Here is a 27,384-nt window from a genome sequence, read left to right as displayed (position 1 = left end):
AATGTTTTATTTCCTTAAAAAGACAAAACCAAATCTGACATAAATAAAACAAAATGTTAACATCCGTTTTCTTTAGTGGTGGAGACTTGGTTATATACTATTCCTTATACTTACCCATCTTAAATGCTACACAATTTTAAATTTTTAAATTAAGTGTGAAACATAAAGTACATAACAAGCAACTGACCTTAACATTTACAGTAGACTAAAAATTAAGTATTTTTATCCAAGTGACTTCAATTCACAAAAACATTAGTAATAACGCTGTTTACAAAAAATTTTTTGCAACCTATCACCTAGTAAGTCAAAGCTTTTATTGCTTCTGTCCTGGAAATTATCCTATAAATCACTTAACCCTGTAATGTTGACTCAAAATCAGAGAGTGAAAGGCAACAGAATCTACTCTTTCCTAGACCTACTGTGATCTCATTAGCTATTAACATTTAATGTCATTAACTTTATGTACATCTAACATCAACAGAAAAATATACATCAAAACATCTAGGACTCTGAGGAATATAAAGGGAGACCCATGTAATTCTGAAGCTCATCCTACCTCTCTGCCCACGACCACCACCCTCCCCCCACCTTAGCCCTGTGGACTCAAGAATCTCTATCTTACATGCTATCAGAATTTAGTAGTCATAGGCAAAATTTATAAAGTAATGCTAAACACTGTTCCAAGGACTTTATATTTATTAACTCACTTCAACCTCATAAATACTCTGTGAGGTTAGCATTCTTATTCCTGTTTTTCAGATAAGCAAACTGAGGCATACAGAGGATAAGTAATTTGCCTGAAGTTAATGAGCTAGTAAGTGGTGAAGCCAAGATTCAAATTCAGGCAGTTTGGCTCCAGAGCATACACTCTTAATCAAGAATCTCTGCTGCCAACTGGACAGTTAATTAGAAAAGGTTTATCAGTAAAACTTAATCTGAAAGTTACAAATAAGCATTTTAAAAATGAGATTGAAAGAAAAAAGGATAGAACCAGTGTCTCCAAAGCATTTTTTCTTTTATTTCTTGCCAAATATTAAAAAAAAAACTATTGTGATATTCTATTTCTTGCTTTGTAAATCCATTCCATTTCGCATTGTTCATGCCTTTAAGAGGAAAGTTCCTTTGTAATATAACAATCAGTGCACTCTTTCCTTTAACTTCTTTATTAAGCTGGTTGCATAAAAGATATACATTCTCATATTGACAATGCTTGTCATGAACAAAAGCAACAAAAATAAGGCAATAGTAAGATGTGCTTCACATATGAACAATTATGTGGTAGTAGGAAATCTGGCCCTGTACAGCAAAAATATTAGGTAGCAAAATGTGAATAAGCCCTATATTCAGAAGATACCCAAATGTGTGAGCAAAGACAGCACACCCATAATAGAGCCCACTTAGGTTCCCTGTTTATTATGTATAATTCCTTAATTATCCATTTGTGAAATAAGAATAACATTAAGAAACATGAGATCCAAATTGCATTCATTTTCACAATACCAATACTAAACTCAAAATAGCAACTTCATTGAATATAAATGTTAAATGTTTCAAAAGTAAAAGGCAACCTTCATTTTTCGTAACCCTATGAATAGAGTCTGCAAAAAAAGGTAGATTATTTTACTGTACTTACAAGATGAGGCCTCAGCCTGCCCTGAAGGAGTATGAGCAACAAAGGACAGCAAACAAATATCACTAGGAGTAATGCCCATACATATCAAAACATCTCGGTGAACCACGTTCTACTTATATAGCCAATCTATTAAATAACCAGCATAATGGAAGCTTACACCTCATGCAAGATAATTACTAAATTAACTATACATCTAATAGAAATTTCTAAACCCCACTCCCAAAACAACTTTAGTACACCTGTCAAGTACTGTAGGTCATTTAGAAAAACAGAAATAAAACATACATGCAGCCTTTGTATTAAAATTTTTTCATAACATATAAACAATGTTCAGATATAAACTGTGAACTAAATGTTTTTTCTAAATATGATTTACGTAATCAAGACTTTCTTAAACAAAGACAGGTCTTAGGAATATGATCTGTACAAACTTACAGTAGTGTATACTCCAATAGAGATTTTCTTCCTATTATGATATAACAATATAACTCTTTTCTCAGTGAAGATGCATGTTAAGGCTTAAGGTGTAAACACTTTGGAAGGCAAACAACTTAGTGAAGAAATTATTGTTCATTTAAAAATGTGTATCATCTCATAATAGGCCCCAGAATTTTCAAATTCACATGTGAGAATACATTTACATCTTAAATTTCTAGGAAAGGCACAAGCTTTATGTAAAAAAGCAGCAAAATTTTAAACCCACCAATTTATTGAAAAAGCCATTACTTTTATTAGAAACAAAAAATGCTTCTCAAGATGTTGGCAACAGGTCATAGTATAGACATCTATTTCAAACAGTGTACTGTACTTCTCCCTTCAATTATATTCCAGTTGGAGGAGGAATACCTCCTTGGCTATGGGAAGTAGAAGTATTTGAGGGACTGTGTAAGCTGGTCTCCTTGTACACAAACCATGCATTTCCTCCCCAAAGTATCATATTCAGAAAGCCAAAGATCTAAGAAAGAGAAAAATAAACATGAAAATCTAGTATATAATTAAAATTTCATAACTATCTTTGTTTTCCTGTAAATATTAAATATCTACAGGCTGTATACCATTATTACATTTAAAGTTTGAACTACACATAAAGTGGAATTAAAAAAGGAAGATTTTGCATTTCAATGCCAGATCTGGATACATAATGACTTATTCCCAATGAAATCTCTAAATTTGTAACATATAAAATCATGACTAAAAGATACCTTATTTTTGCATGCTCATTATTACAAGATGGGATTAAATTTGAGAGAAGTAACTAAAACCTTCCTTTTATTACTTTATATTTAGACTTCAGTGCTTCCAGGTGAAGAGGAACACAGGAATCCATGGTTCCTTCTTTGGGAGGGCTTTCACTTTTCTCCCATCTGAATGGTTATAAACATCCTTTGTGCATCTTTTCCTATTTCCCTACTTTATCCCCCTACTACCATCTCCCTTACTTCCACAGCTGCAGCCAGAAGAGAAAAGGAGTCACAGAAGAACTTTACTTCACATCCTGCATTAGTCAACCTAAAAGAAATTAGCCTTCCTAGGTATAAATCTGACAAGATGAAAGTCTCAGAGATGAACAAACTGAAGATACCCTATTTTCAGTTTTTTATAAATACAAGAATAATAGTGACTTATGAGGTAAGAGTGAGGTAAAAAGCTTGAGCACTATCATATTACTGAAGGCCAACTGCTTTCTATCTTTTTGTATATTTGGATATAAAAACAACATTTCTGAAACTGTCCATCTCAGATCACTGTCAATATATATGCAAAAAAAAGACTTTTAGATTACAAAGTTATAAAACAGAAGTTTGATCAAATTGCTTTATAAGGCAGGACTGACTTTATCCACTGGAAAAATATTTTCCTGAAAAGACATGAGACCTCCCTAAAAATAATACCCTTGTTATATTAATAATGTATCTGTATTTGGATAAAATAACAGACAAAATAATATTTAAATTTAAATAGACCAAAATTTTAGGATTTTTTCAGGAACTCTGAAAGTATTTTTTTCATACACCCAAAGCAAATCAGATTAGAGAAGGGGCTTGCTTTAAAGTCAGATCTGGTTCAAACCTTGGCTTTGCCAACTTACTAGTTGCATCACCTTGGGTGAATTAACATATGAGCTACGTTTTTTCCCAGTTGTAAAATGAAGACAGTAATACCACTTTCCACATTCCTCTCAGAATTGTTGGATAACTTAAATAAGATATGAGTGTAATGACCTTAGCACACAGTCTTAGTAAATGTTAGTGACTATTATTAGTGCCTTTTGGGTCAAAGTCTTGCCTAATCAATGTTAATGAAAAGAAAGACTCAACCATGATCTTGTTCAAACCTGTTTACAAGTAATAATTTTCTTTACAAACTTTTTTTTGTTGTTATAAAGGTAAAGACTATATGATAACTAGGATTCTGATAAGGCTGGTAAAAATAAAATACATTCATCCAGAGATTTATTAAAAACTACTGTTTTCTTAAATCACTAATAAGGTTTTTTCTAATAAGTGAAATAACATATTTTATAAACACTGCATACTTACCACAGATACATTTAGGGATCCCATACTAGTCACAGAGCCAAAATGACATATCACTCCGTGTTGATTACAAGGCAGAAGTTCCTGGACAATATTGCGACCGGTAGCTGTTTTAATATCTGTAAGAGCTTTAGCCCAGGCTGAAGTGCTCACCAACCACAAAAAAGTGGCAACAAGAGTAACAACAAAGTCCTAAAGCAAAAATAAGTATGAATTAATAATGAACAGTTAATTTAAAGATACTAAATTTCAAATCCATGATGAAGGAATTGAGATCACAATGAACCCTATGGTACTGAGAAGTGGCCTTCATGACATACTTCATCAAAAAGGCCACAGTCAACACAGCAAACATTGCTGTTTACTATTGCCAGCCCAGTGCCTGAGATACAACAGTGAACAAGACTTAGTTATCTCCTGAGGAGTCACATTTTCACATGGAGAAATCAAAGTTTTACACAGCCCTCACCACAACTTATCTAAGCCTCTCCCTCTCAGGATCATATATTGGATCCTGTTATCACTAATAACTGTATACCTCCATCATCTCTGTTTTAATCACCCCCTCTCCAATATCACCGCTCTCTTTCTAGCTTACTCCCTCTGGCACCCCAACCTCAAAAATCCTTTGACCTCACTGAGACCTACAATCTCATCTTATTTCCCTCTTTAATTTATATTCTGAGGTCTTTCATTATAATCTCTTACATATACTCTCAATTCCCTTACCCTTCACCTGCTTCCTCATACTGCTCTGGCAAACCTCTAACTTTAGTTAAATCTACCTCTAATAATGAAATCGTGAAAAGCACACATCCTGGATAACTAGTCTCTTTTTAAATTCATGACCACAAAATTTTAAGAATACGCATTATATTAAGAAAGGGACAACAACAAAAATCTCTCTCAAGACACCTTGTCACTACGTTTTCTAAGAAAGTCTTTGCCACTTATTACATTCCAAGAATAGGACTGAAGTTTTTAATATTTTGGATAATCTTTTACTGAACTAATAAGATAAAGAAAAAAATTTATTTTCCTTAATCTATTCTGCTGGGGAACTAGAATTCTGTCAACTAGTACTGGCTACAAAGATCTAAGTAACACTTTTTTAAAGTCTGCATTTGGATAGTGTAAAGTATAAGTTCCACCTCATTTGGTCTTCCTTTAAATTAACAACCAAAGTGGGAACAATATAAAATTTGTATCTTTTAATGTTATGTATTCTAAGCATTCAGATATGCTCAAGACTATGAGTTCTTACATATCTGTAGCAAAAATCTTTCCAAGCTCAGAAATGGGTTTTGGAGCTTATCACAGAATTGTTTTGTTTTTTAAATAAATCTGGTTAGTTTTAAATTACTTTTGCCAACGAACTTTTAGTCATTTATGTCGGATAAATACCAGTGGTCATGTATGAGATATAGAAACTGTGATATATATAGCTTGTCCACCACGTCAAGATGGCACTTAATAAATGTCTTGTAATTAGAGAACCAAAACAATGACTAATTTTACAAGCATGGTGGTACAATGTATTTGCATTTTGCATTTGAGCTCCCCACTGCTACTGGCCCTCGTAAAAAATGTATACCAAAGAGAAAATAGAAACATTATAGCTTAAATATTTTGCACTGGGGGAGTACTCCCTTTCTTGCTGCTGTACTCTGCTGTACTTTGTGCTGCAGGTAAACATTTTCTAAGCACTTGCTAGAAATACAATGCCTTTTGAAGAACTAATAATTAGTATGAGGTTATCACATGTTAAACAAGTTCTCTCTGGGCTAAAGTTCATAGTTTTGACCAACAGATGTCAAATCCTCTTAATTTTTAGGTTTCTTCCTTCCAAATTCCTAATTAAAAATACACTGTTTTTTTCTGATTATGCTCTTTATGTCCACGTCGTTGATGGCTTAAGGCATGACATTCTTGTATTTCAAAAGCAGGTATTTTTCTGAAAATGATGCACGAGGTAATCTTAGGGTGAGGGGAAGTGGGAGAAATGTGGGCCTCTGAAGACAGTCTGTGCGACTCAGGACTCTAGTTAGTTGTGGAGTTATGCAATGCACAACCTGCCTGTGACAGCCCTAGTACTACCAATAAGTTAGGATATGACTCATAACAGGTCTTTATGATTTGGGACACCCTATCTTTGTTTAGTTTCACTTTATGCTATTTCCGACCCTCCACATGGCCTAGAACCCTTACGCTCCTCCTACTTACCATAAAAAAGTGCTACATTTACTTAAAAACTAAAGTTGATTTTTAAATGTCACAGTTGAAATTCTCCTAGAAATACCTTAGCAGAGAATTGAGAACACTGATAAAAGAGCATACCCTCATTAACAAATTGCACTTAAAAAAAAAAAAATCCATGTCGTATTTGGCTATAGTTAAAAATTTAGTTATCACAAAAAAAATTTTTTTACATTTATACAGTTAAATTAAAAGTAGAATCCAAAATTTAATTTAGAGGCTGGGCTTTTACAAATAAGAAGTATCCACCATACATTATACCAACAAAGAAACCACTTACAGAACTAATTCTGGATTATTCCTCTATATGACCACTAATTGATTACTCTGAGGTGGAAAGTTACTTTTGACGCTCTGAATGATACAACTAGATCAGTTTTATAGTTTTATTAGACAGAAAAACCCTCTACAAAAATAGACCTGAATGCTGTTTTAAAAAGTGTCATATTTTTAGGGCTTCCCTGATGGCACAGGGGTTAAGAATCCACCTGCCAATGCAGGGGACACGCGTTCGGGCTCTGGTTCGGTAAGATCCCACGAGCCGCGGAGCAACGAAGCCCGTGCGCCACAACTACTGAGCCTGTGCTCTAGAGCCCGCGTACCACAACTACTGAGCCTGTATGCCACGACTACTGAAGCCCGCGTGCCTAGAGCCCATGCTCCGCAACAGGAGGAGCCACTGCAATGAGAAGCCTGAGCACCGCAACGAAGACCCAAGGCAGTCAAAATAAATAAATAAATAAATTTATTTTTTTTTAAAGTGTCATATTTTTAAAGCTTACTAAACAAAATACAAGAAATAAAAAGCTCATTGCTAGATTTAACTTAAATTTGTTGGGATAATGACAAACTGGCAAGAAATGTCTTCATTTGGAATTTAAACTATAAAGAATTTTAACAAAATATAATAACTATATGATCACCATAGTTTTTTTAAAATAAGGCTTGTAAAGTTCACAGAAGTTATAAATTACTGATACATAATTTCTGTTGATTAGGCACTGCAAAGTAAAAAAGTTGATGTCAGGGCTTCCCTGGTGGCGCAGTGGTTGAGAATCCGCCTGCCAATGTAGGGGACACGGGTTCGAGCTCTGGTCCAGGAATATCCCACATGCCACAGAGCAACTAAGCCCGTGCGCCACAACTACTGAAGACTGCGCACCTAGAGCCCGTGCTCCACAACAAGAGAAGCCACCGCAATAAGAAGCCCGCGCACCGCAACGAAGAGTAGCCCCTGCTCACAACTAGAGAAAGCCCGCACACAGCAACAAAGACCCAATGCAGCCAAAAATAAAATAAATTTAAAAAAAAGGTGATGTCTATCTTTTTGAAAGGCACCTAACAACCAAGAAATATTTTATGAAAATGTCAGGTTTGAGAATTTCTTCTCAGATATATGAAATGGAATAAATATGAAGGGTAAAATATTGTTTTATTCCTTACTTACCATCTGCATTCTTATGATCCAGGCAGCAAAAATTAAAAATAAGTAAATAAATAAAACCTGTTATTTAATAATTTGGCCTACCCTTTCAAGTAACTTCACAAATAATAAGCAGGTGTCAGTGGTCAGTGTTTTCTCAGGATATAAATGACCAGTATCACGAAAACACCTCTGTTGTCCCTTCAAGTCAGTAACACTAATACTGACTTTGTAGTTATTCTTTGGTAGTGGAGGTCCAGTTTAAAACCACAGCTTATCTCTGGATTGGCCACCAATAATCCAGGGCAATTTTACTAACTAAGTCTCAGAGATTATTTTTATATCTAGCTCAGTAGACCCTGAAGCCAAAAAAGGTATCAGGACTTCAAATCCAAATCCTTTGTTGCCATTTTAAAGATTCAAAATTAGCTCATGAATGCCAAATTCTATAATTCTTATAGAATTACCTGGATCAGATTGTAAATTAAAGAATTTAAGAACATAGACCAGGAGTCAGCAAACTTTTCCTGAAAAGGGCTAGACAGTAAATATTTTTTATCTCTGTCACAATGACTTAACTCTGACACTATAGCATGAAAGCAGTCATAGACTATCTGTAAATTATTTGGGTATAGCTCTGTTCCAAAAACCCTTTATTTGAAAAAAAAAAACCAAAAACAGTGAGTCAGATTTAACTTGTGTGCCATAGTTTGTGGATTTCTGATATAGACTATTAAGTTGAATTAAGGCATAAAGGGGGTCTCTTTGAGAAGAGAGAAAAAAGATAAGAAATAGGAACACAGTTATGGGACTACTAGCATGGTCAGCAATTCTTCGAATCAAAGGCATTAATTTCTACTTAATTTCTCTGCTACTTGCAACCTAATATGCTCTATCACATATTTGAGTTCTTTCCAGGTTAAAACAGAGTTAGAAACAAACAAAAAAACCTCTGTACTCTAGAGAGTACAGAGAAAGTGCTGCAAACAGGCTACAAGAATTGGGTTAAACATGACAAGGAGAGCAAGCTCAACCTCTTGGCAAGCACAGGTCAAAACACAATGAAACTTGGTTTATGCCAAGAACTTTTTTTTCCAGTGTAAGAAAATCCATATTTAAATTCAAATATAATGTATACTTATATCTTATATAAATTATTTTTTTATAAAAAGAAAGTGATTACTTACAATCATGGGAAGTTTTCGACTATCACGATACAGGTTTGTGTAACCAACATAGAGCAGAAGAGCAGCAATGCAGTACAGGAAGACAAAGACTGCAAAAGTAACATAGAATTGTGCAGCAGAAGAGTAATCTCCAATAAGGACATAACTTTTCCAATCTACATCACACACATTTACACCTTGAGGTGTCTGAAATGATGCTTCATTCAACCTATTAAAAAAAAAAGTCTCAAATAAATTTATGAATTACTTGGACTCTTCCAACAGAGACAGAAATACATCTTCTGTATTTCTAATACAGAAGTATTAGAAAGGCAGAATATTGAAATAACATTTCACAAAAATACTCCCCAAATATATTAAAACATTCTTTTAAAAAAATGAAAAATTCAAATATTTAAGTAAATTAAAATTTTCATAAGAAATGTACATAAATCATAAATTATACCTCATAATTGGTTATGATAGACTGAATATAGACTGAATTAAACACTTTCACACCCAGATACTATCTCACTGTAATAAAAGCTTAGCAGATTAACAGTGTTGTTACAAAATGGTTTACAATTTGAGACATGATATTCCATTCTAGGAGGGAGAGTCTGTGTTACTAGCACCAGCAGAATCAGTTGTAATGATTCACATTTTAACTCTGCATTAATTAGCTGCTAACTCCACAAAGTCTTTAATTTTCCCTATCCATAAATCACAAAAGCACTTATCACCAAAGAGGCTGTAACTGTTCCTTGTAATGGAATTTTATAAGAGAAGGATTGAGAGATGGAGAGGAAATGACTGATTACCAAGCACTTGCTATTTGACATATCTTTAATGTAAGATTTTATTTAATCATCAAAGCAACCTTAGAAGATTTAAATTTATTGAACAGAAAAATTGAGTCCTGGAGAGGTCAAGTAAGTAGTTAGTAAGTGGAAGAGGATTCACACCCTGACTTAAACACAGGACACACCTAATAAACCTTTTAATGAATACTGAGGTCAAACAGAACTTACAAACAAAATAGTCATAAAATAAATATTCAGAAAATAAAGTTTTATGCTAGTGAAAGAAACACAAGGAGCTCTTCACTTTATATAAATACATGTCTTAAAGCTATATAATGCACATTATTATTTAGTAACTGCAAATACATGAGAAATTTGGATTTTTCATAAGTTGTGTTTGCTTCCACAACATGGCCTCTCAAACTAAGGTGATAGAGCAGGCTTGTTTTGTTTTGAAATTTCCAGTCCACTGTGGGATGATAGAATAAAAGTGTCAAGGCAACATCATATGAAAGTTTCTTAATGCTTACTGTCATTTTCTGTATTTATTTCATCACAGTCCAGGAAAATAGTCTGCAGACAGGTACTGGTCCCACGCACCACACTTTCAATAGCAATGATCACTACTTACAAATGAGCATGCAATTAAAAAATTTCTACCCCCAAGATCAGTAAGTTGTTGGAAATTTTAATGAGTCAAAAAGAGTTGTTAAACCATAAAAACAAACAAATAACTCACCTGAATGGATAACCAAAAGTAGCTGTAATCGTTTTATTGTCAGGTTTACTAGTTTGACAAGCCACTTGAATTTCTGTTTTGCCCTTAAAACCTCCACAGGTGGCAAAAGCAAAGATAGAAGCAATCTACACAAAGTGAGACCAAAAAAGAAAGAAGCATTACTGTACCCAAACATAGGTCATTAAAATTTTAAATATAGTGATTATTAAAAATTGGCTCGCTAACATTCTTAGAATTCTTATTTACAAATTAAGATTGTACAAATTATTTAAAAATTTATTTGCAACTCTCAACAAATGTGATTTTATTTTCCCCTGAGTATAACATAGAAACTGGTATAACAGCCCATATAACAATACATTTTAACACACCATTGTAAAGCAATTATACTCCAATAAAGAAGTTAAAAAAAAATACATTTGCTCAAATTACATTGTACCCACTAAATATTAGTATGAAATTCAGAGGAAGTCTTATTTATTAGTATCAAAATCAAAAGGGGGTAAATTGGAGGTATTTTATTTGGAACCTAAGGGTAACTATAAAGCCAAGAGACTACAAGCAAAGAAGAGATCTTATTTCATGAGCTTATAAGCCTCACTTGTGGGTATTTCGAGGTCTCAAAAAGTAGTTGGAAATTTGTTTTCCTGGTCATAAATATGCTTAAAGAAATGTAATGGTGTTTTCTCAAATTCTATTCAAACAGGAAAAAAACTGAAAGCATCCTAAATATTGACAGGGAATCAAATATACTGTAATTCAATTCCACAAGGGAACATTATGCAGTCATTAAAATGTTGGGAAATATCTAACGATAAAGAAAATGGTTCAATACATATAAAGTTTGTTTAAGCAATGCGTTGTGCATGAGCCTACATCTATGCATACACACACAACAAAAATTAAAAAGTCTATGCATTAAAATTTTAAGTGGTCACCTCTGAACAGAAGACAAAAGATAATTCCTTTTTCTATTTGTATCTTACGAATTTTCTACAAAACAAAACAAACAAAAAGCCCAGATACAGTGTAGTGACCAAGAGCTCAATCCTTCAGCAAATGCTGATGGCTCTATTTATAAAATATATTTGGAATTTGATCACTTTTTACCACCACCATCGCAACATCCTGATCAAAACTATCACCTCTTGCCTGAATTATATGGTGACAGCCTTTGAAACTGATGCTCCCTACTTCTGTCCCTGCCCCTGCTTCAGTCTACTGTCAACACATCAGCCAGCGTCATCTTTTAAAAATATAAGGCAGAAGGGCTTCCCTGGTGGCGCAGTGGTTGAGAGTCCGCCTGCTGATGCAGGGGACATGGGTTTGTGCCCTGTTCCAGGAAGATCCCACATGCCGCGGAGCGGCTGGGCCCATGAGCCATGGACACTGAGCCTGCACGTCCAGAGCCTGTGCTCCGCAACGGGAGAGGCCACAACAGTGAGAGGTCTGCGTACCGCAAAAAAAAAAAAAAAAAAAAATATATATATATATATGGCAGAAAACTTTATTGTCTGCTCAAAACTCTCCAATGGCTTCTGAGTTCTCTCCAAATAAAATCAATGTTCATATAATGGTCTACAAGATCCTTTCCTCCTTTAACATTTCTCATCTCACGTTGCTACTTTTTCCCCTGCCAAATCTCTTTACTATTCATTAAAGACATGGGATAAACTCCTTCAGAACCTTTGCACTGAACTATTCCCTCTGCCTGGAACACATGGCTAACTTCCTACTTCACAGCTTCCTGTTCCAATGTGACCTTATCAGAGAGGCCAGGCCTTTCCCTAACCTCACTATGTTAAATAACAGTGCCCCTCCCACTCCACACTATCTATTCTCTTTATTTGTACTGCTCTATTTTTCCTCAATTGTAATTACCAGTGCTTGACAGTACTTCATTATTTGTTTGCCCACTTTTCTCTAGGATGTAAACTCAAAGAGGGCAGGAACTTTGTTTTGCTCAAGGTAACAGACATCCAGCAAATAGATAAAATTCAGTACAGGTCTGGTATCAAAGCCTATACTGTTGAACACTGATATAATGCCTCTCATGGATTAATCCAGGACCTTGAATCAGGCCATAATCAGGATCATAACCATCCACGAAATTTTTTTTCCATGAAGAAGAGATATATGAAAAGGAATCTGGTTATAGATATGAAGAGTTTGGTATAATGTCAGCACATAGTTTGGAATCTTCAGTTAAAAGAGTTAAAAAATAAAGAAAGAAGAATAGATACCCTCTTAGCATAAATGTGCATGAATACACAGAGTGAAAACAGAAGGCCAGGAAATGAGTCTTGGGTATGTACCCACGTTTAGAATTAGAAAAAAGAAACAGGATACACAAATTGAATCAATGGAATAAAGAGGCCAGAAATAGATCTGTGTGTATAGACAAATTATAGCTAACAGAGCTGGCATGGTAGGGCACTAAGGAAAAGAGAATGGTGGTTTTAAAGATGTCACCACAAACTCCTTGATACTCCTCCCCTCAAGAGGTGGAGATTAATTTTCCCCCCTTAAATGTGGATAGGACACAGTGACTTGCTTCTAGTGAACAGAATATGGTAGGACTGGGATGTCCTTTCTGAGGTAAGGTAATAGAGATTACAGCTTCTGTCTTCATTTCTCACTCCCTTGAATCACCTGCTCTGGGGGAAGCCAGCTGCCATGTTGGGAGGATACGCAGGCAACTCACAGACTCACGTGGTAAGGAACCGAGGACTACCATCAACCATGTGAGGGACCTTGAAAGTATACTGTCTGAGGCTTGCCAACAGTCATATTAGTGAACTAGAGGGGGGGCGTGAGATGACTGCAACCCCAGCCAACCTCCTGGGAGACCCTGAGCTGCAACAACTCAGCTAAGCCACTGCCAGATTCCTGACCCACAGAAACTGTGAGATGATAAACTGTCTATAGTTTTAAGTGCTAAGCTTGGGGTAATTTGTTATTTGAAATCAATAACTAACACAAGGAAGGACGGTCCAGATGGGCTAAAGTCTTAACTGTAAAACGTGAGTCTAAAAATTATGAAGACAACATAAAAGAAAACTTGTGATCACAAAGAAGGGAAGAATTTCTTAAGAAAAAAAAAAGCTAACCATAGAGACTGTTAAATTCAACTACAGAAAAAGAGGGTTTTTTTAAAATCAAGTCAGCTTCTGAATGTAAAACAAGCTATAAACTAGGAGAAAGTATTTGTGATAATGTCACAAACGATTAGTATCTATGTTTACAGACCTAACAGAGACTCTTGCTCATGCGTACTACATGATGTGCACAAGAATGTTCACAGTAACATTGTTTATAATATCAAAATATGGGGAGGGGAAGCAACAGGAAAGTAGATAAAATATATTGATATACAGTACTTACAATGGGAAGTTACATAGCAATGAAAATGTACAAACTACAGCTACCTACTTCAACAAGGATGAATTGTAGAAACCTAACGCTGAGTGGGAAAGAAAAAAAGTTGCCTAAGACTACACAGGGGGTATTCCCTGGTGGCGCAGTGGTTAAGAATCCACCTACCAATGCAGGGGACACGGGTTCGAGCCCTGGTCCGGGGAGATCCCACATGCCGTGGAGCAACTAAGCCCGTGCACCACAACTACTGAGCCTGCACTCTAGAGCTCACGAGCCACAACTACTGAGCCCGCGTGCCACAACTACTGAAGCCCGCGTGCCACAACTACTGAAGCCCGCGTGCCTAGAGCCCGAGCTCTGCAACGAGAGAAGCCACGCAATAAGAAGCCTGCGCACCGCAATGAAAGAGTAGCCCCTCCTCGCTGCAACTAGAGAATGCCTGCGCACAGCCAGGAAGATCCAACGCAGCCCAAAATAAATAAATAAATTTCTATTAAAAAAAAAAAGAATTAAAAAGATTACACAGGGTATAATGCCATTCTTTTAAAAGCTCTGTTTACTTGTCTACATCACTCCTGCCACTCTTTGTTCAGGCCCACACCATTTTTCCCTGGGACTAACCCAACAGACTCCTCCTTTCACTTTTAAACTCATTCCCAACACCATTCATCTTTTACTGTGGGCTTTAGAGCTGCAGTGTCCAGTAAGGTGCCATAAGCCACATGTGGCTACTGAGCACTTTAAAAATGGCTAGTCTGAAATGAGATGGCTGTAAGTGTAAAATATACCATGGTTTATGAAGACTTAGTATGAAAAAAGAATGTAAAATATCTCATCAATAGTTTATATTGTTGAAACAATAATATTTTGGATATACTGGGTTAAGTAAAATGTATTATTAAAATTAATTTCACCTGTTTCTTTTCACTCTTTTAGTGTGGCTAGTAAGATGCTTAAAGTTGCTGTATGGCTGGCATTTGTAGTTTGCACTGCGTTTCTATCGGACAGAGCTGTTTAGAGTGATGTCACACTGATATGAAATAAAAATCTGGTCATGTCACCCCCCTGTTTGAAGAGATTTCCTCAATGGCTTTCCAGATCTTTTTAGGCCCAAACTTCTTTTTTTTTTAAGAAGATGTTGGGGGTAGGAGTTTATTAGTTAATTAATTTTTTTTTTTTTTTTGCTGTGTTGGGTCTTTGTTTCTGTGCGAGGGCTTTCTCTAGTTGGGGCAAGTGGGGGCCGCTCTTCATCGCGGTGCGTGGGCCTCTCACTATCGCGGCCTCTCTTGTTGCGGAGCATAGGCTCCAGATGCGCAGGATCAGTAGTTATGGCGCACGGGCCTAGTTGCTCCGCAGCATGTGGGATCCTCCCAGACCACGGCTCGAACCCGTGTCCCCTGCATTAGCAGGCAGATTCTCAACCACCGCGCCACCAGGGAAGCCCATAGGCCCAAACTTCTTAATTTGGCATAAGAGGCAGGGCTGAGGTAGCCTCAACTTTATCCTTCTAGATTTATATGCTATACTCCCTGCCAGGTCCTGTACAACTCTGTCACACTGCACTATATACTGTACTTACTGTTCCTGAAACACACCAAGTATTTATGTCTTTGGATATGTGTGTTTATTCTGCCAGGATTCCCCACCTCTGCCCCCACCCTGGTTCTCCAACAAGCTCATCCTTTAAGGTCCTGCCCAGTTCCTTGTGGTGGTACTATTCTGTCTCCTGGGCTGAATAGATAGACTTGAGTTCACTACCTCTATTATAGGCATTTTTCTTGTGTATCTTGCCTTATTAGAAAAACAAAACAAAACAAAAACCCAAAAGCAAAAATGATAAAAACTAGTTTCCCATTTAATACAAAAATTAGTATATAAATGGCACACTGTACCACAGCTTATTGCTTTTAAGACTACTGCCTTTATCTCTCCCTTGGCAGACTGTCATGTCTTTGCATTTGCTTTTATTCAGGATTTTCAGTGCCTACCTAGTAGGCCTGACATACACCAAATGCTCACTAAATAACTGCTTAAAGGAAAAAAAATCAATTGCCAATAATGTACAAATAAAACCATATTTCAAGTCTTAAATACTCATTATTTCAAGCTTGTCTTTTTGTTATGAGGATAAATAAATGTCATGTTTGCCATTTTGGTCTTTATCTTATGGGAAAAAAGGGATAAGGTACACACTTTTTACTAAATGAAGTACAAACAATCTGAGAGTAAACTACCCAACCATCTCACCTCTCCCTATATTGCACTAGTACTCTGATTTCGATCAGAAGTTATATACTGGCAGCCCATGGGTGAAACCTGGCCAGAAGATAGATTGTGGTTTTCCCAGTATTCATGAAAAATGTGAATTTGTTGTCAATATTTTCATATCAGCATGCTGCACATAAAAATTTGGATTTCCTGTGTGGGTGTGGATAAAGATATGCCAGTATCAGACCTATATCCCCATAAAGCAACAATCACATGGAAATGCATGACAGATGACACCTAAGACAGGGTATGTGCTTTCCAGACTGCTGTCACTCTCTATTGTCTCTACAACCCTCAGGATGTGTGTTACCAGTAATCAATGAACTTCCACTATTCTTTTTTCTCCCAAACACTTGTTTCACTCATTTACTTTATGAGGGGTTCCTAGCAGCACTTCAGTTTGTACTTCTAGTCTAAAATGAGGTGTTCCAGTATGCTGATTTATATTTCCTTGCCACTTATGAAACTAATTCCCCCTTCTCTCTCTATCCCATAAAGAATGACTGAAACTGCTGATATGAAATTCCACCTGTACAGTAACTAGTAAGAATCCAGGGACAGGATGACAGCAAGCTTCTATTCAGGTCAAAAGTTTCCATATTCATTATGACAGCCTCAAGTTCTACTTATCTCTCTGCCCACTGGACCCACATTAGTGACACAAGACATGCCTCACTAATTTAGATATCTAGAATATCTATATTCTATATCTAATATCTGGTCCTCTAGAATACTACTCTCTAAAATAGACTGGAGTACTCATCTAACTGGTGTACAAGAAGAAAATATGCCTATTTATATCTACTTTTAGACTTAAACAAGGAAATAAAGCTTTATTAAAATTAACATACTGCTGAAACCCATGCTGGGTCTGTATGTCAGAGAGTCAGATGTCGGGGCAGTATGCTGGGTATCCTGAAGGTAAGGAAGTCCTATAACAGGGAAGGACAGACAGTGATACCTTCACCTATTCTTCCACTTTTAGAATTCATTTAATAATGTGAGTGTGCCTGGCTAAGTGTCTTTATGGAATAAATTATTTACTTTTAGCCAAACTAACCTTTACAAAATGGACTGGTGGCTTAAAAATGTCTTCACAGGGGCTCCCCTGGTGGCGCAGTGGTTGAGAGTCCACCTGCAGATGCAGGGGACATGGGTTCGTGCCCCGGTCTGGGAAATCCCACATGCCGCGGAGTGGCTAGGCCCATGAGCCATGGCTGCTGAGCCTGCGCGTCCGGAGCCTGTGCTCCGCAACAGAAGAGGCCACAACAGTGAAAGGCCCACGTACCGCAAAAAAAAAAAAAAAAAAAAGTCTTTACAGAAACTACTGAGTGATAATACAAAACCTCATGTCCAAAAGAGAATGTAGAAGCATTAATACCCTCTATGAGCTGCATTCATGAGCCACATTAACAGGTAAAAACAGATTCTACTTAATCAGATCAGAAGTTGGCAAAAAAAAAAAGAAAAAAAAGAAGAAAGAAAAAGAAGAGAAAAAGAAATTATTAGACAAATATCTGAAATAAGGATTTTTTAAAATTTGAAATATGAATGAAATTTACCCTGAGTGTATATAAATAATATGCCTTAAGATAATGACATAGTAAAACATGCATCTAAATTATAGATGCATACTAGGGCTTTGTGTATAAAATCTTACAGTGACAGAGTCAGCCAGAGTCCCTAGTTCCTATTCTCAGACCCTGCTCAGCTCACAGAGGGTTCTACTGGGGAACACTGGTACTCATCTAACTTATGGGTATCTTTTACGTTTCTAGTTGCAGGGTCCTCACTGCTATTTAATTTCATGATTAATCTGTTCAGGAAAATGATATAATTAAAATCTTCACAAATATTAATAGATCGAAAAGTATATTGTTTATGTGCCAAATCAAATGCATGCTGTTTTACTAAATCAAATGATCATTCAGTACTTAAATGAACTACCATAGCATGTTTGCCTTTACAATCAGTCAGATTAGAATGCCTAGAGCCAAGGTATTGATTTTTCTAAATCAAAGTCTGAAGCATTTACCAAAGATATTCATTTTAAAAAACATTTTGTTATTGATGTTAATATTTCAGTTTACTCCCACTGTGCACTGAGCAGTGAAGTCAGTTTCAAAGTTCTTCAATTTCACTCTTCTATTATTTCCCTCTGCTTGGAAAGTACAATCATAGAAAGCTCTAAATAGCCTTCTAGTACAGTTCCAAAACCCTTAAGAATTTGGATCATGAGAAGTAAACTTGAGTTCCTGCTGAAATAAATAGCTAGAAGATTTTTGCTAGCTCAATTATTACTGTTGAAAACATCTTTATGTCACCTTTATTCTTAAACAATTGTCAACCTGAGTATGGAACTAGAAATCTCTGAGGAACCTAAATATACTTATTTTAAAATCATTTCAGACAGTTCTATTATTTTTATGTCTTTTGGAGTGAATCAATATTCCGATTGTTGATCTGGATGGCTGTCTTGAAGTGAGTCTGTCACTTCACGGAAAACTGATAGTATTTGTTGCCGCTGATATAATTGGAGCTTTTAAGCAAACATTAGTTTTCTTCATGTATTTTAGGATATTTGATGTAAGCTCAACTTGAGAGTATGTTATTCCCCGCTTCCCCATCCTGGTCTAGTGGTTTTATAAGTCATCTCCCTGCCCAGTAGTTTTTTGGTCATTTCTACCAGGCCTTCTTAATCCCCTACTCCATTGGTCCCCAAGCTTTTTGGCACCAGGGACCGGTTTCGTGGCAGACAATTTTTCCCTGGACGGGGGTGGTGTGTGTGGGGGGGTGGGATGATGGCTCAGGTGGCAATGCAAGCGACGGGGAGTGGAAGGTGAAGCTTCGCTCGCCCGCCCACCGCTCACCTCCTGCTGGGGTTGGGGACCCCTGCCCTACTCCACAAATACCTTATCCTATAATGGGACCGCAAACTAGCAACATAGGAGAATATTGCAGTTAACACAAATCCAGACCTTAAGCAGGTAGGTTGATTCAGGTCTTTGTTAGGGGGCCATTTCTCTCTCTCTCTACTTCTTTAAGTACTCCACTCCATGAAAGTTATAAAGCCAAACAATAGGTTGAAGCTTTTTCTCAGATTTATTTCCCAGATCCGGGAACAGTCCTTCTCCCACCCATATTTCCATTCCACTGCTGGTCCCCAATGATGTTTATCCTGTATTAGAAAAGCAATTCTCAATGTGTGGTCTGTGGACCCCAGGGAATACCCAAGACTCTTTCAAGGAGTCCATGAGGTCAAAAATATTTTTACAATATTATTACAACATTTTTTGCTTTTTGTACTACATTGACATTTGCGCTGATTTGCGCAAAAGCATTGGTGGGTAAAACTGCTGGGCTTTAGTAAGAATCAGCAAAAGCATCAAACTGTTATTTCACTGCCATGCATTTGCAGTTAAAGAAAAAAAGCCAGTTTTACTTAAGAATGCCTTCGATGAAGCAGAAAAATTGTTATTTTTATTAAATCCTGACATTTGAGTCTTCTTAATATTCTGTGTGATGAAGTAGGATGTGCAAATACTTTTATTACTGAAAAGACAACCTACAGACTGGGAGAAAATATTTGCAAACGATGCAACCGACAAGGGCTTAATTTCCAAAATATACAAACAGCTCATACAACAAAACAACAAACAACCCAATCAAAAAATGGGCAGAAGACCTAAATAGACACTTCTCCAAAGAAGACATACAGATGGCTGATAGGCACATGACAAGATGCTCATGCTAATTATCAGGGAACCTCAAATCAAAAGGACAATGACGTATCACCTCACACCAGTCAGAACAACAGTCATCAAAAAGTCTACAAATAATAAATACTGGGGAGGGTGTGGAGAAAAGGGAACCCTCCTACATTGTTGTGGGAATGTAGACTGGTGCAGCCACTATAGAAAACAGTATGGAGGTTCCTTAAAAAACTAAAGATAGGGCTTCCCTGGTGGCACAGTGTTTGGGAATCCACCTGCCAATGCAGGGGACGCGGGTTTGTGCCCCGGTCCGGGAGGATCCCACATGCTGCGGAGCGGCTGGGCCCGTAGGCCATGGCTGCTGACCCTGCGCGTCTGGAGCCTGTGCTCCGCAGCAGGAGAGGCCGCGACGGTGAGAGGCCCGCGAGGGGGGGGGGAAAAAAAAAACTAAAAATAGAGTTGCCATATGATCTAGCAAATCCACTCGGAACAAAAAACCCCACTTTTATGGCATACCTAAATACAATGGTGGTCTGCAGGGAAAGCATTTAAACAACTGAGTTGTTTGCTGAACTAGTCACTTTTTTCATTAAATACTATTTTTACTTGAAAAAATAAGTAATAAACAAAATATAGGTATTCAGACTTGCATATTCGTCAGATCTTTTTCTTGAAAAAGATGAGCCTTGATCACTTCAAGGAAAACCAGCAGCATTTGTTGCCATTGATGTAATCAAATTTTCAAGTGATTAATTATCGTTACTAAAAAAATTTTTTTAAAATGTCTCAGCTTAAATTTCTAACATGGTAAGTATCAATCGATACAACCCCATAAACAAAAGCTCTTTGAGGCACTCAATATTTAGGAGTATAAAGGGGTTCTCAGACCAAAGTGTTTTGAGAACCACTGTATTAAAGCACTGCTGTTATCTTAATTTTCCCTTTAATGTTTTATAAGAGATTGCTATTTGTATGTGTGAAGTGAGTGTGTATGTGTATATATGTACATTCTAAAACCACTGACAACATATATATATATATATATATATATAGTCTATGAAAAAAACATCTAGTATATCCCATGAGAGGGTTCAAGGCAAACACTAAGAGGATTTCGGGTAGAAGAAACAGAGAGCAAAGGCATAGTGGTAAGTCAGTAAGTCTATTACAAGTTTTACATGTATATAGAGTCCTGGTAGGCACAAAATGCCATTTGAAATCCTTTTTTCCCTTTCTACAATAGGGGAAAAAAGTGAACACAAATGGCAAGGTTAAGAGAAAGATAAGTTTCTTAAAAGGTAGTCTGTGCCATAGACTGATAGCCTAAATATTTAAGTATTAAGCAAATGGATGAAAAAAACATCATTCTGAATATGTCTCATCCCCTATACTCTGTAATATCATTTGTATTTTCTAGGCTGCTCCTCTGTGCTATGTTATAACCACAAAATTAGAATAAAACATGGTCCCTGTTTGTAAAAATCCTATAATCTACTTGGGATGACTAAACTTTTAGAGTATTTTAGATAAACTAGTACATATTTCTGAAAGTTTGTTTTTTAAACAAATTGATATATGTAATGCTCAAACGGTCATGGGTTTTCTTACTCATCGTTTTTCACACTAATTTTCCTGGATAATAATTTACCCCAAAGTAATGTTTTTAAATGTTCTTTTGAATTTGCTCATTAATTATAAGTATAAAATCAGAAAAAAATTCAAACTGATAAATGAATCAAGAAAACCCTACTTGTTTTTAACTCCTCCTAAGATCCTGTTATAAACATGCATGTAACAAGAAAAAAATTACTTCAGGTACCTTATGTTTTTGTTTCTTAAGCCTGAAATTTTGGGTAATCTCTTCGTTAATTTATTAAAAGACCAATCAGAAACACAAAGGTAAGTTACTGAAAAGACTAAGAACAGACTGTTTGAGTCCAGGATGTAGTAATCACAATCATGGGATCTGAGTACATTACTTAATTTCTCTAAGCCTCAGTAACATGGAGATGACAACGGTAACATGTAATATAGAGATAACAACCCTCATAGGTTGTCAGAAAATTAAATGAGAAAACACAGGTAAAGCCCTAGAACATATATTGAACTCAATAAATATCTCCTGTTAACACTGAGAGTAAACTTGGCCAGCACAAAAATATTCATAATTCTAAAATTCAACTTAATTAGTCTATAATTCCTTTATATACTCCCAAACAGTATCTCTTCCACAATTTTGTGTGTGTAGAATTAGGAAAGCATATTACTTAGACTTATTTAGAGCTAAACATTTGACCAGTGTTCACCCTAAGTAGCAAGAAAGTCCAAAACAGTGTTCAATATTAAAAGGAGATGGTCATTTTAATGAAAAACTTTAATCTAAATACTAGTGATAACTGACTACAAAGTAAGATCCAAATTAAAATTTACTAGAAAAATATTAAATAATTGAAAAAGCTGCTTTGATAACATTAACCCTTGCCTTTTACTTCCATGTTCAACTCCTACACATGGGGCATCTAATCTCACCTAAATTTTATCTTATTACCTTGACAGGCTGCTAAAAGCAGGAAAACACACAAACAAATGAAAAGTCTACAATAACCATTTCTAAAGTTTAAAATATGTAAACGAGAACTTAGTGATCTTGAAGGACCGGAAGATATGTTAGTCATATAGGGCTCAAATTGTATCCACTGTCTGGATCTAGTCTTCCTAGAAACATAGCATTTCAGTTCTGAAGAACCTACTAAGAACTGTTCAAATACATTATCATTAGTCACATATTTATAACTCAGTCATTCCAACAGCCCTGTGAAGTATTGCTATTCCCATATAAGTACAACAAAAATTCAACCTTTACTGAGTACTTATTACACAAACAGAACTAAGGCAATGTCACTGCCAGGCACTGTAACTAAGGGCCAGAAGTAGATTCATATATATATATATATATATATATATATATATATATATATATATATATAGGCATGGTGGCTACAGTTTAGAAGCAAAATAGAAATGCTTCTGCTTTGGTGACTATATTTTTATTTTGTCAATAAATATTTACTGGGTACTTGCCTTCAAGTCTATAAGGCCTTCATATTTGTGACTCCTTGAAAGTTACATATTATCAGGTTATATCTTAGTCTAACATCTTCTAGAACATTGCTAAAGGTAAGCTGATTTGGGGAATTATTCTTCTAGTTATATGGATAGTAAGCAGCCTTTATCTAGATTTTAGATTTGTTTGTAAATGTATTTATTGACTATTTTTAGAGGTAATCTCAATCAACACCTTATGAAACTTGAACAATTCATTCAAAACACATTTAAAAATTCCTACTATGAGCCTTTCTCCTCTAGAACCTTGTCTTATGCCTCTCTGCCTCTTTTAAACCTTCTATTCACAAGTCTCTTCTCTACAGCGCACACACACATTCACTCATTCCTATCTTTAAAATAGATTACCACCCAATCTCTCCCATCTTCACAGTCAAATAGTGGTCAACTCTCACTGTCTTCTCTTTCTTACCATACATCCATTCAGCCTACTACCATCTGGTTTCTGATTTTACTGAAACTGCTCTTACTAAAGCCTCTTGATTACCCAAATCAAGGGATGCATTTTAGTAATTATTTTTCTTAACCTATTGCACCTAATATTGCTGAGTACTCTCTTCTTGAAATATCTCTAATAGTGATGCTAAGATGTTATTTCTCTCCAACTTCCTAACAATACCTTTTTCCTTTGCTGCCAAATACCTGCTGAATCTCCAGCCCATACTTGTCTTCTAAACTCTAGATCCATGTATCTAACTGCCTACAGGATACCTCCACTTATATGCTCTAAAGAGACCACAAACTCAATCATTCAAAACCTTACTGACCTTCCACCAAACACCTGCTGCTTCTCCTTAGTGATCTGTCTTAGACAGATGTGCCACTACTAATCCGAGTCAGAAATATGGCAGTCATCTTACAGCCCTCTCTTTTCTTCACCCTACAAATATATTCTAATTTCTAAACCTCTCTTTTCTAGTCCCACTGCAATTAGTTTTAGGCCTTCATTATGTTTCAAACAACAGATTTCCCTTTCTTCAATTATGACCTTTCCTCTCCAATTCATTCCACACACTGCTGACAAAATAAAAACTTCTAAAAGGCAAATCTAATTATATTATTCACTTATTTACTCTTGAATGAGTGAATCCACCCTACACGGTAGGAATTCTGGGCGTAGATGGAAGCTGTACGATAAACAACCCCAAATTCTGTACCTGCACTATGCATTTTCTTAAGGAAAGGGCCCAGATTATCAAAGGTTAACCCAAAGGATTAAGAACCACTGGCCCATAGGATAAACTCCAAACTATTCTGCAAGCCCTTTGAAACCTTTCAGAATCATCTCAAACCACACCCTCCCTCCCGGTATACGTTCCAGTCAACCCCAATTACTTTTAAATTCGCAAATAGGGTTATGCTGCTTCAACTTTTCACACCACTGAACGTAAGATTCTCTTTGCCTGGAAAGCCACTCCCCAACCATTCCCCAAGTGAACAAGTACTCATCCTTCAAGTGTCCTTTCATCTGAAATTCTCTCTAGCACCTCCAAGGAATCGATTTCTCCTTCCTTTCACCTACTACACTTTGCCTATACCTTTATTATAGTATTGGCCATATGGCATATTCATATTTGTTTTCATGTCTTTCTTATTAGGTCATGAGGAAAAGACCATGTTTTATTCACATGGTCTAGTGCTAGTGCTTAGCTCAGCACCTGTATATAACACACACTCAAATATTTGAATATTCTCTACACCATGAACAACGAATACTCTTTTCATAAAAGATTCTCTTGTGTAATAGTAAGTTGTTCAAACTGAAAGTAGTATTTCCTTAAGCTTAAAAAGGACATTTTTCAAAATATGTCAGACCTATGATCACAAATAAACTTATCACTGTTTTAAAATATTAAGGAAAATATTAAGAAAAAAATTAAGTCTACATTTAAAAAAACTGACGAATAATATAAGCATAAATATAAACAACTGCCTCTTCATTTATTTAAGTGAAATTTTAAGTTAATTATAAATTTAATTATAATCCTCAATGATATTAAACTACTAGGTATAATAAGACTTTTTCTTAAACCTGATATTTGACTAGCTCAGTTAAATGTGTTTTTCATCCTGCAATTTAAAATTTTTATATACTCAAATAAGAATCTTCTTTATATTTAAATCTGGGCTTAGGCTTAACAGAACCCTAAATATATACATTTAGGTGTCTTTAAAGTAAACATTTGTGTGAAATTAGCACTATTTCAGCTTTCAGAAAGCACCAAGTAAAACTTTGGGGGAAACGTAGGAACCCTTGGGTGCAGGAAGGAAATCAGATTGAGCACCCATTAGAGAATGTGAGTTTCTGTGTTACTTTTAAAAACATCCTCACAGGTTATTTAAAACAGAAATCCTAAGTTCTTACTCTTCACCACTTTATCACTAACATACGGGGTTGAAGAGTTACGGATGTAAATGCTGCTGGCTAAACAAGCAACTTGCCTGCACGCTGGACAGATGCCAGCTGCCTATTAATACGGGCCTGAAAACCACCACTGGAATATGTCCTAGGCCACGAACTCCGAAGGCACTGTGCAGTGCCTGGTGTATTCACCAACTCCTCCAAAGTGACTGATCATCACCAAGGTCGAAGTAATAAATCTGCTTTGATGCTAATGACTGAGAGTGTTCCCAGGGAAGGACTAAGAGCTGACTGCAGGATGTTGCTGGGAAATACCTAAAACAAACTGGATGGCGATTCCTAACTTGTGTTTCAGTAGACCGGACTAACAACGCATTTTGCTTAGACCTTCTCCCCTACTCCGCCCACCCCCGCCCGCTTCCCTGACCCACAGTTTATTTTTATCCATTTTTAACTTGGGGCCAATCTTAAAAGCAAATTAAGACACGAGAGCTCGTCAGATCACTTGGGGAAGGCACACCAGCTTTCGACGGAACGCGGCCTCCAGTCCGCACGGGGCAGAAATGCACGGGCTCTACCGAAGGCGCAGAGGCAGCGCCGGCCGGGGTGCTACTCCGGCCCGCCGGGTTTCGGTTAGACCGCAAGAGGAAGTTTTCTCTTCCCTTGCGGAAAGCAGTGAAGCCAAAGAGAAATTTAAACCACCACTCCCCGAGGGATACCCAGAGGTGAGCTTCGGTGTGGCAGGGCGGCTCCGCCTGGGACGGAGGCAGCCGAGGGACCCGTGATTCGACGCCGACCGCGGCGTCCCCGCCCCGCGCAGGCCCAGGCCGCGGCCTCCTGTCCCCTCCCCGCGCTTCCAGTCCCGTCCGGTCCCGTCTCGGGGACAACGGCGGCTTCGCTCCCCCCGCGCGGAGCGAGCCGCGCCCCGTCTCCCGGAGCCCCCAGCCGCCCCGCCGAGGACGCCGGCCGGGCCGGAACCGGAGCGGGAACGGCGGCGCGATTCCCCCGCCCGGGGGGGCGCAGGCTGTACTCACCCACTCGAGGACCTTGATGAAGCCGAGCGGCTCCTTGAGCGGGTTGAGGTTGAGCTGGAAGGAGGACATCCTCTGAGGGAAGGAGGGAAAGAGAATCAGGACGGCGGGGCGGAGGAGGTGGGGACCGACAGGACAGATCTGTCCTGCCGCGAGAAAGGGCAAGCGGGGAGGGCTCCGGGAGGCGGGCCTGGGAGGCCGCGGGGCGGGGCGGGGCGTCGGCGGTTGAGCCGCACGCCGAGGCGCTGGGGCGGAGACGGAGAGGAGCGGCCGCTGGAGGCAAGGGCGGGCAGAGGCAGGGAAGGGGAGGTGTCTTCCCGGGCCACACCTGGCCCAGCCGGCTGATCTGCTGGCGAACTAAGTAGATGTTGGACGCCATGATGCGTGCTCCGCGCCCCCTTCCCTCAAATCCAGCCCGCGGCGCTCGGGTTCCTGTCGCGCATGCGCGCGCCCAGTCCCAAGCCTGCGTAGCGGGGCCGCTGCCCAGCGCGAAACCCCAGGATTCAGTTAGGTCTCGTCACGCCTCTCCGGGCAACAGCTGTCTTCTCCTGGCTTCCCTTCACAGTTCCCAACTTTTACCTGGATTTATAAAATATTAATACAGATGAAGCCGCGATTCAAGGCTGGTGTTAGGGACCTTTTATTAAAATGGTGGAAAGTTATTGCAGAACAACGGACTTTGAGCGACCTTGCGGTAGGGTCTCTCTCAGAACCGTGATTCACCAAACATTCTTACAGAAATTAAATTTATTGTCAGAGTTATCATTGGAGTCAGGGTTGGAGGAGGTACAAGGAAGGTTATACCTAACGGAAAAAGGCTTCACCGGACAGGCGTCTCCTGTTACCCAGCTCTCCTACCCTGTCGGTCCAGTTCTCTCCGTGGGGCGCTCTTGGAGTCTTTCTACAGAAGGCTAATGCCTGCTCCGCCTTCGAGAGTCGCCTTAGGTGACGC

The 27,384-nt window shown here is 37.7% G+C and overlaps 1 protein-coding gene across 1 annotated transcript; it reads right to left on the bottom strand.

The window, feature by feature from the left end:
* Positions 1-1,145: 1,145 nt before the first annotated feature.
* On the bottom strand, positions 1,146-26,644 carry SYPL1 (synaptophysin like 1). The gene is made up of 5 exons (XM_029234359.1): positions 26,436-26,644; positions 10,558-10,682; positions 9,037-9,244; positions 4,174-4,362; positions 1,146-2,588 (listed from the first exon to the last, which is right to left on the bottom strand). Exons 1-5 carry the CDS (start codon positions 26,502-26,504, stop codon positions 2,454-2,456), a joined length of 726 nt encoding a protein of 241 aa, XP_029090192.1. The 5' UTR covers positions 26,505-26,644; the 3' UTR covers positions 1,146-2,453.
* Between the last annotated feature and the right edge of the window lie 740 nt (positions 26,645-27,384).

The sequence above is a fragment of the Monodon monoceros genome, unplaced genomic scaffold, assembly GCF_005190385.1.
Source record: "Monodon monoceros isolate NGI ecotype Baffin Bay Population unplaced genomic scaffold, NGI_Narwhal_1 Super_Scaffold_2, whole genome shotgun sequence".
Taxonomy (NCBI): Eukaryota; Metazoa; Chordata; class Mammalia; order Artiodactyla; family Monodontidae; genus Monodon; species Monodon monoceros.
Note: the sequence above shows the minus strand (reverse complement) of the source record. Positions and strands in the feature narration are given on the sequence as shown.